This window comes from Engystomops pustulosus, chromosome 3 (assembly GCF_040894005.1).
Source record: "Engystomops pustulosus chromosome 3, aEngPut4.maternal, whole genome shotgun sequence".
NCBI classification, from domain to species: domain Eukaryota; kingdom Metazoa; phylum Chordata; class Amphibia; order Anura; family Leptodactylidae; genus Engystomops; species Engystomops pustulosus.
Window position 1 is genome coordinate 185,019,770 of NC_092413.1, and position 13,313 is coordinate 185,033,082.

At 45.5% G+C, this 13,313-nt stretch overlaps 1 protein-coding gene across 3 annotated transcripts in view; it reads right to left on the reverse strand.

The window, feature by feature from the left end:
* Nucleotides 1-9,237: 9,237 nt before the first annotated feature.
* KLHL24 (kelch like family member 24) overlaps nt 9,238-13,313 on the reverse strand; it is a 59,394-nt gene continuing 55,318 nt past the window's right edge. For 2 of the 3 annotated variants that reach the window (XM_072143286.1, XM_072143285.1), the window contains 2 exons: nt 12,251-12,286; nt 9,238-12,049 (listed from right to left, as the gene is read on the reverse strand). In XM_072143286.1, the coding sequence (XP_071999387.1) occupies nt 11,849-12,049; nt 12,251-12,286 (237 nt within the window). In that variant the 3' untranslated portion in view covers nt 9,238-11,848. The remainder of the gene's footprint in view (nt 12,050-12,250; nt 12,287-13,313) is intronic. The other variant, XM_072143287.1, reaches the window with a different exon arrangement.

The window sequence follows — 13,313 nt, forward strand, 5'->3', positions numbered from 1 at the left end:
TCTTGAAGCCTACAGTAGCGTTCTATATATTTGATTTCTGGTTGATCTGCTGGTGGCTGTAGTTTCTGCAGTGCATGTACTTGCCAATTCTGAGCAATTTGTAGTGGGACTTGCGACCGCTGTGTTCTGCGCTTAGTGGCGCACATATCCATAGCAAAGGCCGAAGTGGCAAAATTCAGTAGGGGTTGGATTTCTATTAGGCAATAACTCAGTGTCATCTCATCTGGCATAGTACTGTGCTTCCTTTGATACTTGGCTAGAAAATAGCCATAGCAATAGGATAGCATTGTTTGGTTTTAAAAACTCAAAAAAAAACAAAAAACACAAAAAAAAAAAAAAAAAAAAAAAAAAAGTAAAAAAAAAAATAAAGTTATAACTCTCATTTTAAAAATGTTTAACCCGAGGGCTAGGGGTAGAGGACGAGGGCGGGGACGTGGGCGTCCAACTACTGCAGGGGTCAGAGGCCGTGGTCCTGGGCGGGGTGAGACACCACCTGCTGATGAGGGAGCAGGGGAACGCCGCAGAGCTACACTCCCTAGGTTCATGTCTGAAGTTACTGGGACTCGTGGTAGAGCACTGTTGAGGCCAGAACAGTGCGAACAGGTGATGTCGTGGATTGCTGACAATGCTTCGAGCAATTTGTCCACCACCAGTCAGTCTTCCACGCAGTCCACCCATGTCACCGAAATCGCCACTCCTCCAGCTCCTGCACCTCAGCCTCCTCCCCCCCAGTCTGCCCCCTCCCAGGAAAATTTGGCATTTGAACCGGCATACTCTGAGGAACTGTTTTCTGGACCCTTCCCACAGTCACAAACCACTTGTCCGGTTGCTGCTGAGCAATTTTCCGATGCCCAGGTTTTCCACCAGTCACAGTCTGTGGGTGATGATGACCTTCTTGACGTAGTGGAAGTGTGTAAAGAGGTGTCCGACGATGAGGAGACACGGTTGTCAGACAGTGGGGAAGTTGTTGTCAGGGCAGGAAGTCCGAGGGGGGAGCAGACTGAGGGATCGGAGGATGATGAGGTGACAGACCCAAGCTGGGTTGAGAGGCCGGGTGAACACAGTGCTTCTGAGACGGAGGAGAGTCCTCGACCTGAACAGGTTGGAAGAGGCAGTGGTGGGGCCAGACGGAGAGGCAGGGCCAGAGCTGGTGCATCAGCGCCACTGTCAACTAGTGAAGCTCCCGTGGTGAGGGCTCTTGCGGCGAGGGCTAGATCTTCAGAAGTGTGGAGGTTCTTTAAGGAAACACCGGATGACCGACGGACTGTGGTGTGCAACATTTGCCAAACCAGGCTCAGCAGGGGTTCCACCACTACTAGCTTAACTACCACCAGTATGCGCAGGCATATGAATGCTAAGCACCCCACTCAGTGGCAACAAGCCCGTTCACCTCCGGCCGTGCACACCACTGCTCCTTCCCCTGTGTCAGCTGCTAGTCAGCCCCCTGCCCAGGACCCTGCCACAAAAACCCCATCGTCGCCTCCACGATCCTCCACAGCATCCACCAGCGTTCAGCTCTCCATACCCCAGACGCTGGAGCGGAAACGCAAATATAGTGCAACCCACCCGCACGCCCAAGCCCTTAATGTCCACATCTCCAGATTGCTTAGCCTGGAGATGCTGCCCTATAGGCTAGTAGAGACCGAGGCCTTTCGCAACCTCATGGCGGCGGCCGCCCCTCGGTATTCGGTCCCCAGCCGCCACTACTTTTCCCGATGTGCCGTCCCAGCCCTGCACCAGCACGTGTCAGACAACATCATCCGTGCCCTGACCAACGCCGTTTCTGACAAGGTCCACCTGACCACGGACACGTGGACGAGTGCTGCCGGGCAGGGCCACTATATATCGCTGACGGCACATTGGGTTAACTTGGTGGAGGCTGGGACCGAGTCTGACCCTGGGGCTGCTCATATACTGCCGACGCCGAGGATTGCGGGGCCTACCTCGGTCCAGGTGTTTCAGGCCTACTATGCCTCCTCCTCCTCCCACCCCTCCTCCACCTCCTCCTCCGAACTACCATCCGTGGGCACGGCGCCATCAGTCGGTAGCTCTAGGCACAGCAGCAGTGCCGTCGCTAAGCGACAGCAGGCGGTGCTCAAACTGCTGAGCCTAGGCGACAAAAGGCACACCGCCCAAGAGCTATTACAGGGCATCACGGCGCAGACTGATCTGTGGCTGGCACCGCTGAACCTCAAGCCGGGAATGGTTGTGTGTGACAACGGCCGTAACCTGGTGGCGGCTCTGCAACTCGGCAGACTGACACATGTGCCATGCCTGGCCCATGTGTTAAATCTGATAGTGCAGCGTTTCCTCAAGACATACCCCAATCTGTCTGATTTGCTCACGAAGGTGCGCCGCATCTGTGCGCATTTCAGGAAGTCCAGCCCAGATGCTGCCACTCTCAGGGCAGCGCAGCGCCGCCTCCAACTGCCCGCTCACCGACTGTTGTGCGACGTGCCCACGAGGTGGAATTCAACACTGACCATGTTATCCAGAGTTTACCAGCAGCGCAGAGCGATTGTAGACTGCCAGATGTCAACTTCCACCAGAACTGGTAGTCAGGTCAGTCAGCTTCCTCAAGTCTACAATGAGGAGTGGACGTGGATGTCTGATATCTGTCAGGTGCTGAGTAACTTTGAGGAGTCAACACAGATGGTCAGTGGCGATGCCGCCATCATCAGCCTCACCATCCCGCTGCTTGGCCTGTTGAAAAACTCTCTGGTCAGCATGAAGTCGGAAGCTTTGCGCTCGTCACAAGAGACGGGGGAAGAATATTCCCTTGTTGATAGCCAAAGCACCCTCAGGTCTGTTTCTCAGCGCATATCGGAGGAGGTGGAGGTGGAGGAGGATGAGGAGGAAGAGGAGGAGAATGTTGGCGAGACACAAGAGGGGACCATTGTTGAGTCCTTCACTGTTCAGCGTGTATGGGCAGAAGAAGAGGAGTTGGAGGAGTTGGAGGAGGAGGAAATGGACAGTCAGGCCAGTGAGGGGAGTGAATTCTTACGCGTTGGTACTCTGGCGCATATGGCAGATTTCATGCTAGGCTGCCTATCCCGTGACCCTCGCGTTCAAAGAATTTATTCCAGCACCGATTACTGGGTGTTCACTCTCCTGGACCCACGGTACAAGCAAAATCTTCCCACTCTCATCCCTGGAGAGGAAAGGAGTGTGAGAATGCATGAATACCAGCAGGCCCTGGTGCACAAGCTGAAACAGTATTTCCCTTCTGACAGCGCTAGCGGCAGAGTGCGTAGTTCTGCGGGACAAGTAGCGAGGGAGAGTAGGCGAGCAGGCAGCTTGTCCAGCACTGGCAAGGGTACGCTTTACAAGGCTTTTGCCAGCTTTATGTCACCCCAGCAAGACACTGTCACCTGTCCCCAGTCTCGGCAGAGTAGGGCTGATCTTTACAGAAAGATGGTGAGGGAGTACGTAGCTGACCATACCATCGTCCTAAATGATCACACAGCTCCCTACAACTACTGGGTTTCAAAGCTGGACATGTGGCACGAACTGGCGCTCTACGCCTTGGAGGTTCTTGCCTGCCCTGCCGCTAGCGTCTTGTCCGAGCGGGTTTTCAGTGCAGCTGGTGGCATCATCACCGATAAGCGTACACGCCTGTCGACTGACAGCGCTGACAGGCTGACGCTTATCAAGATGAATAAAGCATGGATTTCTCCTAATTTCCAATCTCCAGCAGGTGAAGGAAGCTCAACCTGAATAATTTATCCACTCCTCCTCCTCCTCCTCATTTTCCTCCTTCTCCTGCTCTTTGTACAGTAAAGCAGAGGAAACTGGCTATTTTTTGACAGGGCCCACTGGCTCTACCTATAGTACTTTATGCATTTAATTTTTCTGGAGGGCCACCTACCCGGTCCTCTGTTTGAAACAATTTTTGTGAGTGCCACATACAGGCACTCAATCTATTCCATTTTTCTGGAGGGCCACCTACCCGGTCCTCTGTTTTAAAAAATTTTTGGGACTGCCACATACAGGCACTCAATCTATTCCATTTTACTGCAGGGCCACCTACCTGCTCCTCTGGTTTGAACAATTTTTGGGACTGCCACATACAGGCACTCAATCTATTCCATTTTACTGGAGGGCCACCTACCTGCTCCTCTGGTTTGAAACATTTTTGGGACTGCCACATACAGGCACTCAATCTATTCCATTTTACTGCAGGGCCACCTACCTGCTCCTCTGGTTTGAACAATTTTTGGGACTGCCACATACAGGCACTCACTCTATTCCATTTTACTGCAGGGCCACCTACCTGCTCCTCTGGTTTGAACAATTTTTGGGACTGCCACATACAGGCACTCAATCTATTCCATTTTACTGGAGGGCCACCTACCTGCTCCTCTGGTTTGAAACATTTTTGGGACTGCCACATACAGGCACTCAATCTATCCCATTTTACTGGAGGGCCACCTACCTGCTCCTCTGGTTTGAAAAATGTTTGGGACTGCCACATACAGGCACTATCCAAATTAAATTGTCTCCATAGCAGCCTCCACACGTTGTCTCCATTGCTACCTCCAAAAGTCGTCCATATAGCTGCCTCCATACATCGTCCCTTTATCAAACGAGGTGTGTCAGGCAGAAATTTGGGTTGTTTTCATGGATTCCACATCAAAGTTGTTAACTTTGTCGCCACCCTGCTGTGTAATCCCCAAAATATACTGGCAAACTTTTACCATTTAGGGATATTATTTCAGCGCTTCTTGCGCATCTGTTTACATTCCCCTCACCCGGCATATCCTAAACTTATAAGAACGCTACTACACTTGATCTTATACAAAAGGTTCTTAGAAGTGCTGTTTGGGGAGTAGCCTAGAGACAGGGGCTTGGATTGGCGAAAGCTCGCCTGGCAGCGGAACGCCAGCTCCATGCGCATCATGCGCTTCTTGCGCATCTGTTTACATTCCCCTCACCCGCCATATCCCAAACTTATAAGAACGCTACTACACTTAACTTGGTGCAGGCTGGGACCGAGTCTGACCCTGGGGCTGGTCATATACTGCCGACGCAGAGAATTGCGGGGCCTACCTCGGTCCAGGTCTCAAAGGCCTACTATACCTCCTCCCACCCCTCCTCCACCTCCTCCTCCTCCGAATTACCATCCGTGGGCATGGCGCCATCAGTCGGTAGCTCTAGGCACAGCAGCAGTGCCGTCGCTAAGCGACAGCAGGCGGTGCTGAAACTGCTGAGCCTAGGCGATAAAAGGCACACCGCCCAAGAGCTATTACAGGGCATTCCACATCAAAGTTGTTAACTTTGTCGCCACCCTGCTGTGTAATCCCCAAAATATACTTGCAAACTTTTACCATTTAGGGATATTATTTCAGCGCTTCTTGCGCATCTGTTTACATTCCCCTCACCCGGCATATCCTAAACTTATAAGAACGCTACTACACTTGATCTTATACAAAAGGTTCTTAGAAGTGCTGTTTGGGGAGTAGCCTAGAGACAGGGGCTTGGATTGGCGAAAGCTCGCCTGGCAGCGGAGCGCCAGCTCCATGCCAAGATCCAACTAACATAGTTTTAACTGCAGCACCTTTAATCTACTACTAGTTCACTGCCTCCATACATCGTCCCCTTATCAAACGAGCTGTGTCAGGCAGAATTTTGGGTTGTTTTCATGGCTTCCATGTTAACTTTGTCGCCACCCTGCTGTGTAATCCACAAAATATACTGGCAAACTTTTATCATGTACCGATATTATTTGAGCGCTTCTTGCTCACCTCCTTTGGTTCCTCTCTGCCACCCATTGGTTTGAAGCCTGAGTCCATTTAGGGTATGTCGCCATGACACTCTCTAGCCTGCTGCCGCTGCCTCTGCATGCCGTCCCCTATAGTGTCAGGGTCAATTATTGGATGTTTTAGATGCTATCTAGCTTCATTCTGTCACTCTGTCATGGCCATGCTGTTGCCCATAATTTTGGCATAATGGTGCGATTATGCAGCCTCAGAGGCATCCATGCATGCTGCCCCTGCTGTTTCCTGTCCATTTCCGTGGTATTTCCATCCTTTTCTGAGGTTCCCAGGTGTTTGGCCAAGCTTCCCTGTGCAGAGCCTTGGTCCCCTTGAAAAATGCTCGAGTCTCCCATTGACTTCAATGGGGTTCGTTATTCGAGACGAGCACTCGAGCATCGGGAAAAGTTCGTCTCGAATAACGAGTACCCGAGCATTTTAGTGTTCGCTCATCTCTAATTACTATGCATTTCAGTGCATTCATTCCTCATACATTCTCGGGCTGGACTTACTGATAGCAATTTTACAATCATTTTTTCCACAGACACATGCCCTGACTTCATGCTCATTCATGTTGTGAGATGGTTTTGTGTGGCTCAGGTTTGGATATACCCGACATTATCAGGTGTCGGGCTCCATTTGATTTTGTATCTATGGGTGCACTAGGGTGCATTCCTTTTTAAATGGTTTTATATTCTTTGTCTTGCTGATGTTAGTCTTATGTCCAATTCTTTAATAAAGTCATTCTATGTTATTTTGCTACCTTACACATGTTTCCTTGTTCTTATTTCGCATTACATTTTTTATTACACATGAAAAAAAATGACTGCTTCTAAGGACACCCCCTCTATATCTGGACGACTTAGGCACAGGCCCTCAAGTGACTATTGTAAAATACATCCCTGACTGTAAGTAGCAATAACATATATGAGGGGATAAGTAGCTTAGATAAGAGCGTCATTGGCTGTAATTGAGAACTGGAAAAGGAAAAATGTCTAATAATGTATTTTTCAATCTTTATTAAGATCAGACCTCAGTAACAATATTGTCATATTACATAGTAAACAGTTCAAACATATTCAAGAAAAAATACACAAAAATGTAGCCATAAAGTTACTGTACAGAAATAAAGGCACTGGGCCGCCTGGTAATTGTGCAGCGCTCCGTCATCTAGTCTCGCTCTACTCCATCCATCCAGGTTTCTTGTGTTCATCAAGTGGGCAGGTCATCTCATTACATTTTGATATTGAATGAATATTTAACCTGATTTTTGGAAAAATCCCTGTGACGCACTAGCACAAACCATGCATGTTCCCTTTTTTCAAGAAAGATACACAATACCAAAAACACAGCCACTCAGGATCATCCCTTTTCCCAAAGGACGTGAAACACAGTAAGATCAGCACACTGGTAACATCTGTAAAACTTATAAAACTGGAAGAGAATTGACTTAAGATACACATACTATATGGAAGCTTTACGAGATATGCTTCTTATCAAATTAGGAGTTAATGACACTATAAGAATCACCATTTCTGGTACAAAGGCACAAGGGCAGCCATCCTACGGCTTGATATAGTGGTCCCTGACATCTTGTCAATCACAATAGTCTCTTATATGTGACAGTATTAACATGGGTGTGATGGGTGAGACAAAGCTACTAGAACAATGGCACCCTGTATATATATATAAAGTTGAAGTTTATGTCTAAACAGGCTCATGCAGTGGTGCACCATCCATGAGGCGAGATGGGCCTCATGCCCAAGGCAGCATCGCCTGCAGCAAGGTGGGGGGGGGGGGGGTTGCATCAGGGGCCCAGGTACCTTCTATAAAGCAGGACCTCACACCTAAAAATAGTGTCTATTCACACCCAATGTCAGATTGGGTATGAGACACTGCATGGAGAACCCACTTTAAAAGAAAATAACCTGATATGTTACTTCTGGCTCCAGGCAGCAGGGAGTTTAGATTAATGTGATGTGGATCTGCTGCGGGATTTTCTCCAATTTCTCTGTATTCTGCCAATTTTCCTAACACTTCCAGAACTGTACACCAGACCTTTAGGACCTCCCTGGGGGGGGAGGAGATTTATGTTAGTTTTTAGGCGCATTAGGGTTTCTACATGATGCACGAGTCTACCAGTAAATCTGGTTTGTTTATTATTTGTATTTTGCCTCATTCCAGATGTTGGTGCTCAATTTACTATTGGTTTGCACCTAAAAAGGTGTAAAAAAATGCCAGTCTCCACCAGACGTGGTAAAGACATTCGTATGGGTTGCACAAAATTTTTCAATTTTTTATAAATCGTAAAAAGTCACAAAATCAATGCAGCTCTAAACCAGATGTAGCAAGCTGTCTAAGCCACTATGATACATCTGATGGGCAGCAGAGCTCCTGAGACATTCTCAAAACTGTGGCAAGGGACCTGTGTAATGATTAACCCCCCCTTATGTGTCCTAATATTTCTTCAAAGGTTGGGGGGAGGGCAGTTGCACTTTTGGCGTTCTTGATGGGTCTAGAGGAGTAGTTTCTACCTATCTAGGTCTGGAGGAAAACAATTGAGTTGTGGTTTTTTTGTGTCAATACGAATCTGTATTTGGTTTAGGGTCACAAAAGTGGCGACAGGTCTTCTTTAAGGGGCAGCAGTCAGAGAGAAGTGGTCCAGCACGGGCCTTTCTTGCCCCACGCCTCTAAATATTCAGGACTGGAGTAGAATTGTACCCCAGTGCAAGCTGCCCGTCAGATAAATCAGAGCATCCTGACTTATCTGGTGCAGTAGGGCCTTCATCAGATGTCAACACATGGGCGGCACAGTGGCTTAGTGGTTAGCATTACAGCCTTGCAGCGCTGGGGACCTGGGTTCAAGTCCCAGGGTCAATATCTGCAAAGAGTTTGTATGTTCTCTCTGTGTCTGTGTGGGTTTCCTCCAGTTTCCTCCTATACTCCAAAACATACTGGTAGGTTGATCAGATTGTGAGCCCCATTGGGGACAGGGACCGATTTGACAAGCTCTGTGCAGCGCTACGTAATCTGTGTGCGCTATATAAATAAAGTCATTATTATTATTATTTAGTGCCATTGACTGTATTAGTTGATGTAGTTCATTAGTTGTTTTGACACCAAAAGGATGTCTTTAATGTGTCATAGTTCCATGTAATATTATTTCTCCAGGGAAGAAAGGCAACGTGCTGAGAAGGCACGTCAGGGTGTCAGCCATCCTCAGACACAGGTATAATGCTTTTTGTATGTTGATGATATGCCTCATTGTTGAACCTTGGGTTTGTTTTCATCACCACTGTACTTTAGGCTTTATATGCTGTATATTTTTGGATGTGTTATAAATTGTAATATCAACCCTGTGTATCACTCCCTAGATTAGTTTTTTGGCCAGACTTGTGAACTTGTGTGTATATATAGTGTATATATAGTTAACAAGTCAGGCCCAAAAACTAATCTAGCGAGTGATATGAATTAGTTACTTGCATTATATGTGTCTTGTTGCACTGGTGTCACCCCGATGCTTTCTGTTTTTTTTTTGTGTAGGGTATAGATATTTTCTGCCAGTCATTAAGGCTATTATTATGGAGGGGTTTTTCATAAATGCATGGTATTACTCATTGACATTTTGGGGGTCATTTACTAAGGGGCCGATTCGCGTTTTTCCGACGTGTTACCCGATTTCCCCTGAATTGCCCTGGGATTTTGGCGCACGCGATCGGATTTTGGCACATCGGTGCTGGCATGCACACAACGGAAATCGGGGGGCGTGGCCAAACGAAAACCCGACGGATTCGGAAAAACCGCCGCATTTTTAAAAAAAAATGTGACGCTCGGCACGCACTTACCTTCACTTGGGTGTACTCCAGTGCGTTCCGATGCTCTTCAGCGCAGCAGCGCCACCTGGTGGACGTCGGAGGAACTACCTTAATGGACCCGAATCCACCGCAGAGAACGCGCCGCTGGATCGCGAATGGGCCGGGTAAGTAAATCTGCCGCTTTTGTCCTCCGTTTTGGAAGTATTCCAATTGTGTTTACAAATACAGATCTGTAGTGAGGTCATGTGTGGGAGGTTAAAGAATGAAATGGAGGGATCAGAGATGTCACATTCCCATGACTCTCTTTTAATGAGCCAGTGTATAGTTTATGGATTGCTTTGTCAAGCTCTGTCCATTGCTTCTTGTGATATTCCATTTTTTTTTTAAGTAAATTGCACAGTATATTATATCAGGTACAAGCAAAACCATTAATACCATTAAACTTAATGAAAATTATTTGCAACTAGCATCTGTTCACACACAAAAGGTATACAAAATACAACGCCAATAACAACAAATAGAAACAGATGGCATCTGAGCCCGAGTGATAACTGTAAGGCAAATCACATGTATCCACAAGTATCTCCTTTACAGTAAGTGTACAGTAAGGTACAGTCAGGTAGAACATAAAAGGTTTCACCTTGTGTAAGACTAGAACATTAGGTAAAGATGGTTTATCAATAATATATAGTTCCAGGATTAGTCATACAAAACCTTACAGGGTCACAATTCTCAGAAAACCAACATATACATCGCATAATAAAGCATAACTCCAAAGCAACAACAAACTCTTGTAATATTTCTTCCACTACCTGCAAAGCAACTTATTGTTCTACACTCTTAACAGGAAACAGAAGTAGCGCTAGTATAAAATGATAAAAAAGAATGATATTTAATACAAATTATAAAACATAAAAATGTGAATGAATTATGCAATGGCAAAATTTGGGGTGAATTCTTGGGGATATAGTGATTGTTTGAAAGTCTAAAGCTGAGAACAGCTTCTCAGTTTCACTGCTGGATGTAATAAGACGCTATAAAACTTTTTTTTTTTTCCTGGAAAAGTTTTAGAGATAAGAAACAAATCTAGTCCAGGGCCGATCATTGATGGGATCTCCCAGTTAATTCTGGGTATACAGAGAATTTAAGCCTGAGAGATTTAAAGGTATGGACATTTTTGGAGTTTGGACCATTTCCCTACTCATTTTCAGTGTTAAATTAGTCTACCATTATAGAAAGCTGGGATGTCCACTAATTAATTTTAATTAACTTTGACATCCTGGTCATATCTATATAAGTAGTGTTTGTGGATGGGGTCATCAGGACTCTCACTGTCTTTCCTAGGGGTCCTGCTATTTTATTTAGATATCCCCGGCCCAAATTATACAGACCTGAATATAACAAAGCTCAGTATTTTTTGCCACATTATATCCAAATCTCAGACAGAACAGCAGAAATTTTCCAGGCTCTATTGGATGAGAAAAAGTCTCTGCTTTTTATGAGGCTGTATTGGGTGCTGCAGCCTTTGACACCTTGAAGTAATGAGATCAGAGTCGAGATGCTATGCCAAGCACAGCCCATGGACCAGAGTATCGCCGATACCTTCCCCCATCCTTGTTTAGCAGAATCTCAGGATCAGATACATATTGGAAATTATGTTATCAGTATATTTCTGATGCATTGCCATTGCTTCTCATTAGCACTTGATTATACAGGTAATCCCAGTGAATGTTTCACATGCAGGGAAAGTCAATGGGAACACACAACAACGATCTATCATCTCCATAACTCTGAAACCACAAAATGCTTTCATGCAATCCATGTTTTAAATACACACAGAATCTAGAACACATACATGTATAGAAAAGAGTGCATAGAAAAAGTGTTTTTACAAATAATACAGACAGCCTATAAATAATAAGGCACTGGCCGCACAAAATCGGCGTCATTTTGACATACTTACAAGAAGGTAAAACAAAAAGGCTGATAATGTGCACGAGCCATAGGCCATTTATCTGTGCATCCTCATAAGTTACTGTCGTTTTTTTTTCATTCTCCATTTTGTTGTAGGCTTTGGAATTGCTGTTGTGGGAGTTGACAGACACCCAAAATTTAGTAAGAAAGCACATGATCCCTTTTGTGCTGCACCATAGACAGGATCACAGACAATTTCAATGACAGATTCCCTAAAACCATGTAGTAAATGGCCAGTTTCCGAAAAAATAAAGTGTCGCTCAATAGTGTTTATTTAGAAGTCCCTGTCCTGTCTTGTCCAGGAGGTCACATTTTGAAGGGCTTCTCGTTGTATCTGTGAATGGTCACACAGCCGTGATAAGAGACTGGTCTGGGCATGGCCGCCACTCCTGTAATGATGCTGGTTGCTGGATCATAACACAAGATGGTGTCTGTCGCCTCTCCGTTCTCCCCTCGCCCACCAAGTATAAAGATTTTCCCATTGCAGACGGACATACCACAGTTCTCCTGAAAGACATGAATAGTGTGAGCTGTATCCCGTAGGCATATACTTGTATACAGAAGAGATATTAAGAAGCTCAATTATCCCTTATAATACCCATTGCTTTATGGTGGACATATAGCAGTGCTACTACAATGTTATAGGAAATACAGAGTGATAAAGGGCTAGAAAGTGAAGTTATTTGACATCACTGGTGAAATTCTCACCTTGAGAACTGTGTTCAATTCAGAGGGCCCTACCACCTAGAGGACATGAAAATTAGAGACATTCAGGGATGGCCACATACATATCTGAGCAACATAGAATAACATAGAAACAGTACATAACGTAGAAAACAAAGGAAATAAACACACACACACATACAAGGTTTAAAGCTTGACTAACGCAGATGACAATAGAGAATCTTATAATATATTTAATCACAGAAATCTGTTACTGTGTCCTTCTTTTTCCCTTCTTTTTCCTTATATACGGTAAGCAGTTTGTGTAACTGACAGCAGAGAGATAAAGGAACCTGATAAAGTGTCTAATGACTTTACTCCTTAGAGACACTCCCTGGAGAGTCTAATCTCCTCAGAGAGCTGAAGCATCAATGGAAATATTCTCTAGGTATGGAAAGAGTTAATCATTAGCCTCCTTATCTTTCTAAGGAGGATGGAGCTCAGAAGACTTTCAGATACATTGCTCACTACAGGAGAAAGAAGGAGTAGAGACACACATAAAAGCTACTTTTCCTTAATGAAGTTTACTATTATCACCTGCTCTTTTCATTTCTGAAATCTGAAAAGTAAAATCGCTCTAGAGGTTTAGTTAAGCTTTAACTTGAAACGCATCTGGTAGCTGCTGTAACATGTATGTGTTAATAAAACCAAATATATTTAATTTTTGGACCATTTTTAATTAGAACCCTCTGGCATGAGCTACACTGACTGGTCAGCACCATAAAATGAAGTGATCAGAACCATGTGCTGGGACTGACCACAGCAAAGTGACATTGTTAAAACCATTGATAAAACCTTACACTACAAAAATACATCTACTGACGGGTTGCTATTGAGATGGATAGGACAAGTTTGGGGCCACTTATGTAAAGTTAGGGGCTGGCCATAATTGAAACAGGGCTAGAGCCAAAAATGGGGTGAGTTCTGGCTTAAAACTTTTCCAATGGACTGGGGCTCAGTAGCAGGATACTCTCCACTCTTACGTTTTTATACCTGCAAATACAATACTTTTCCATACACAATCATATTTACAGTGGTCTAATAGGCA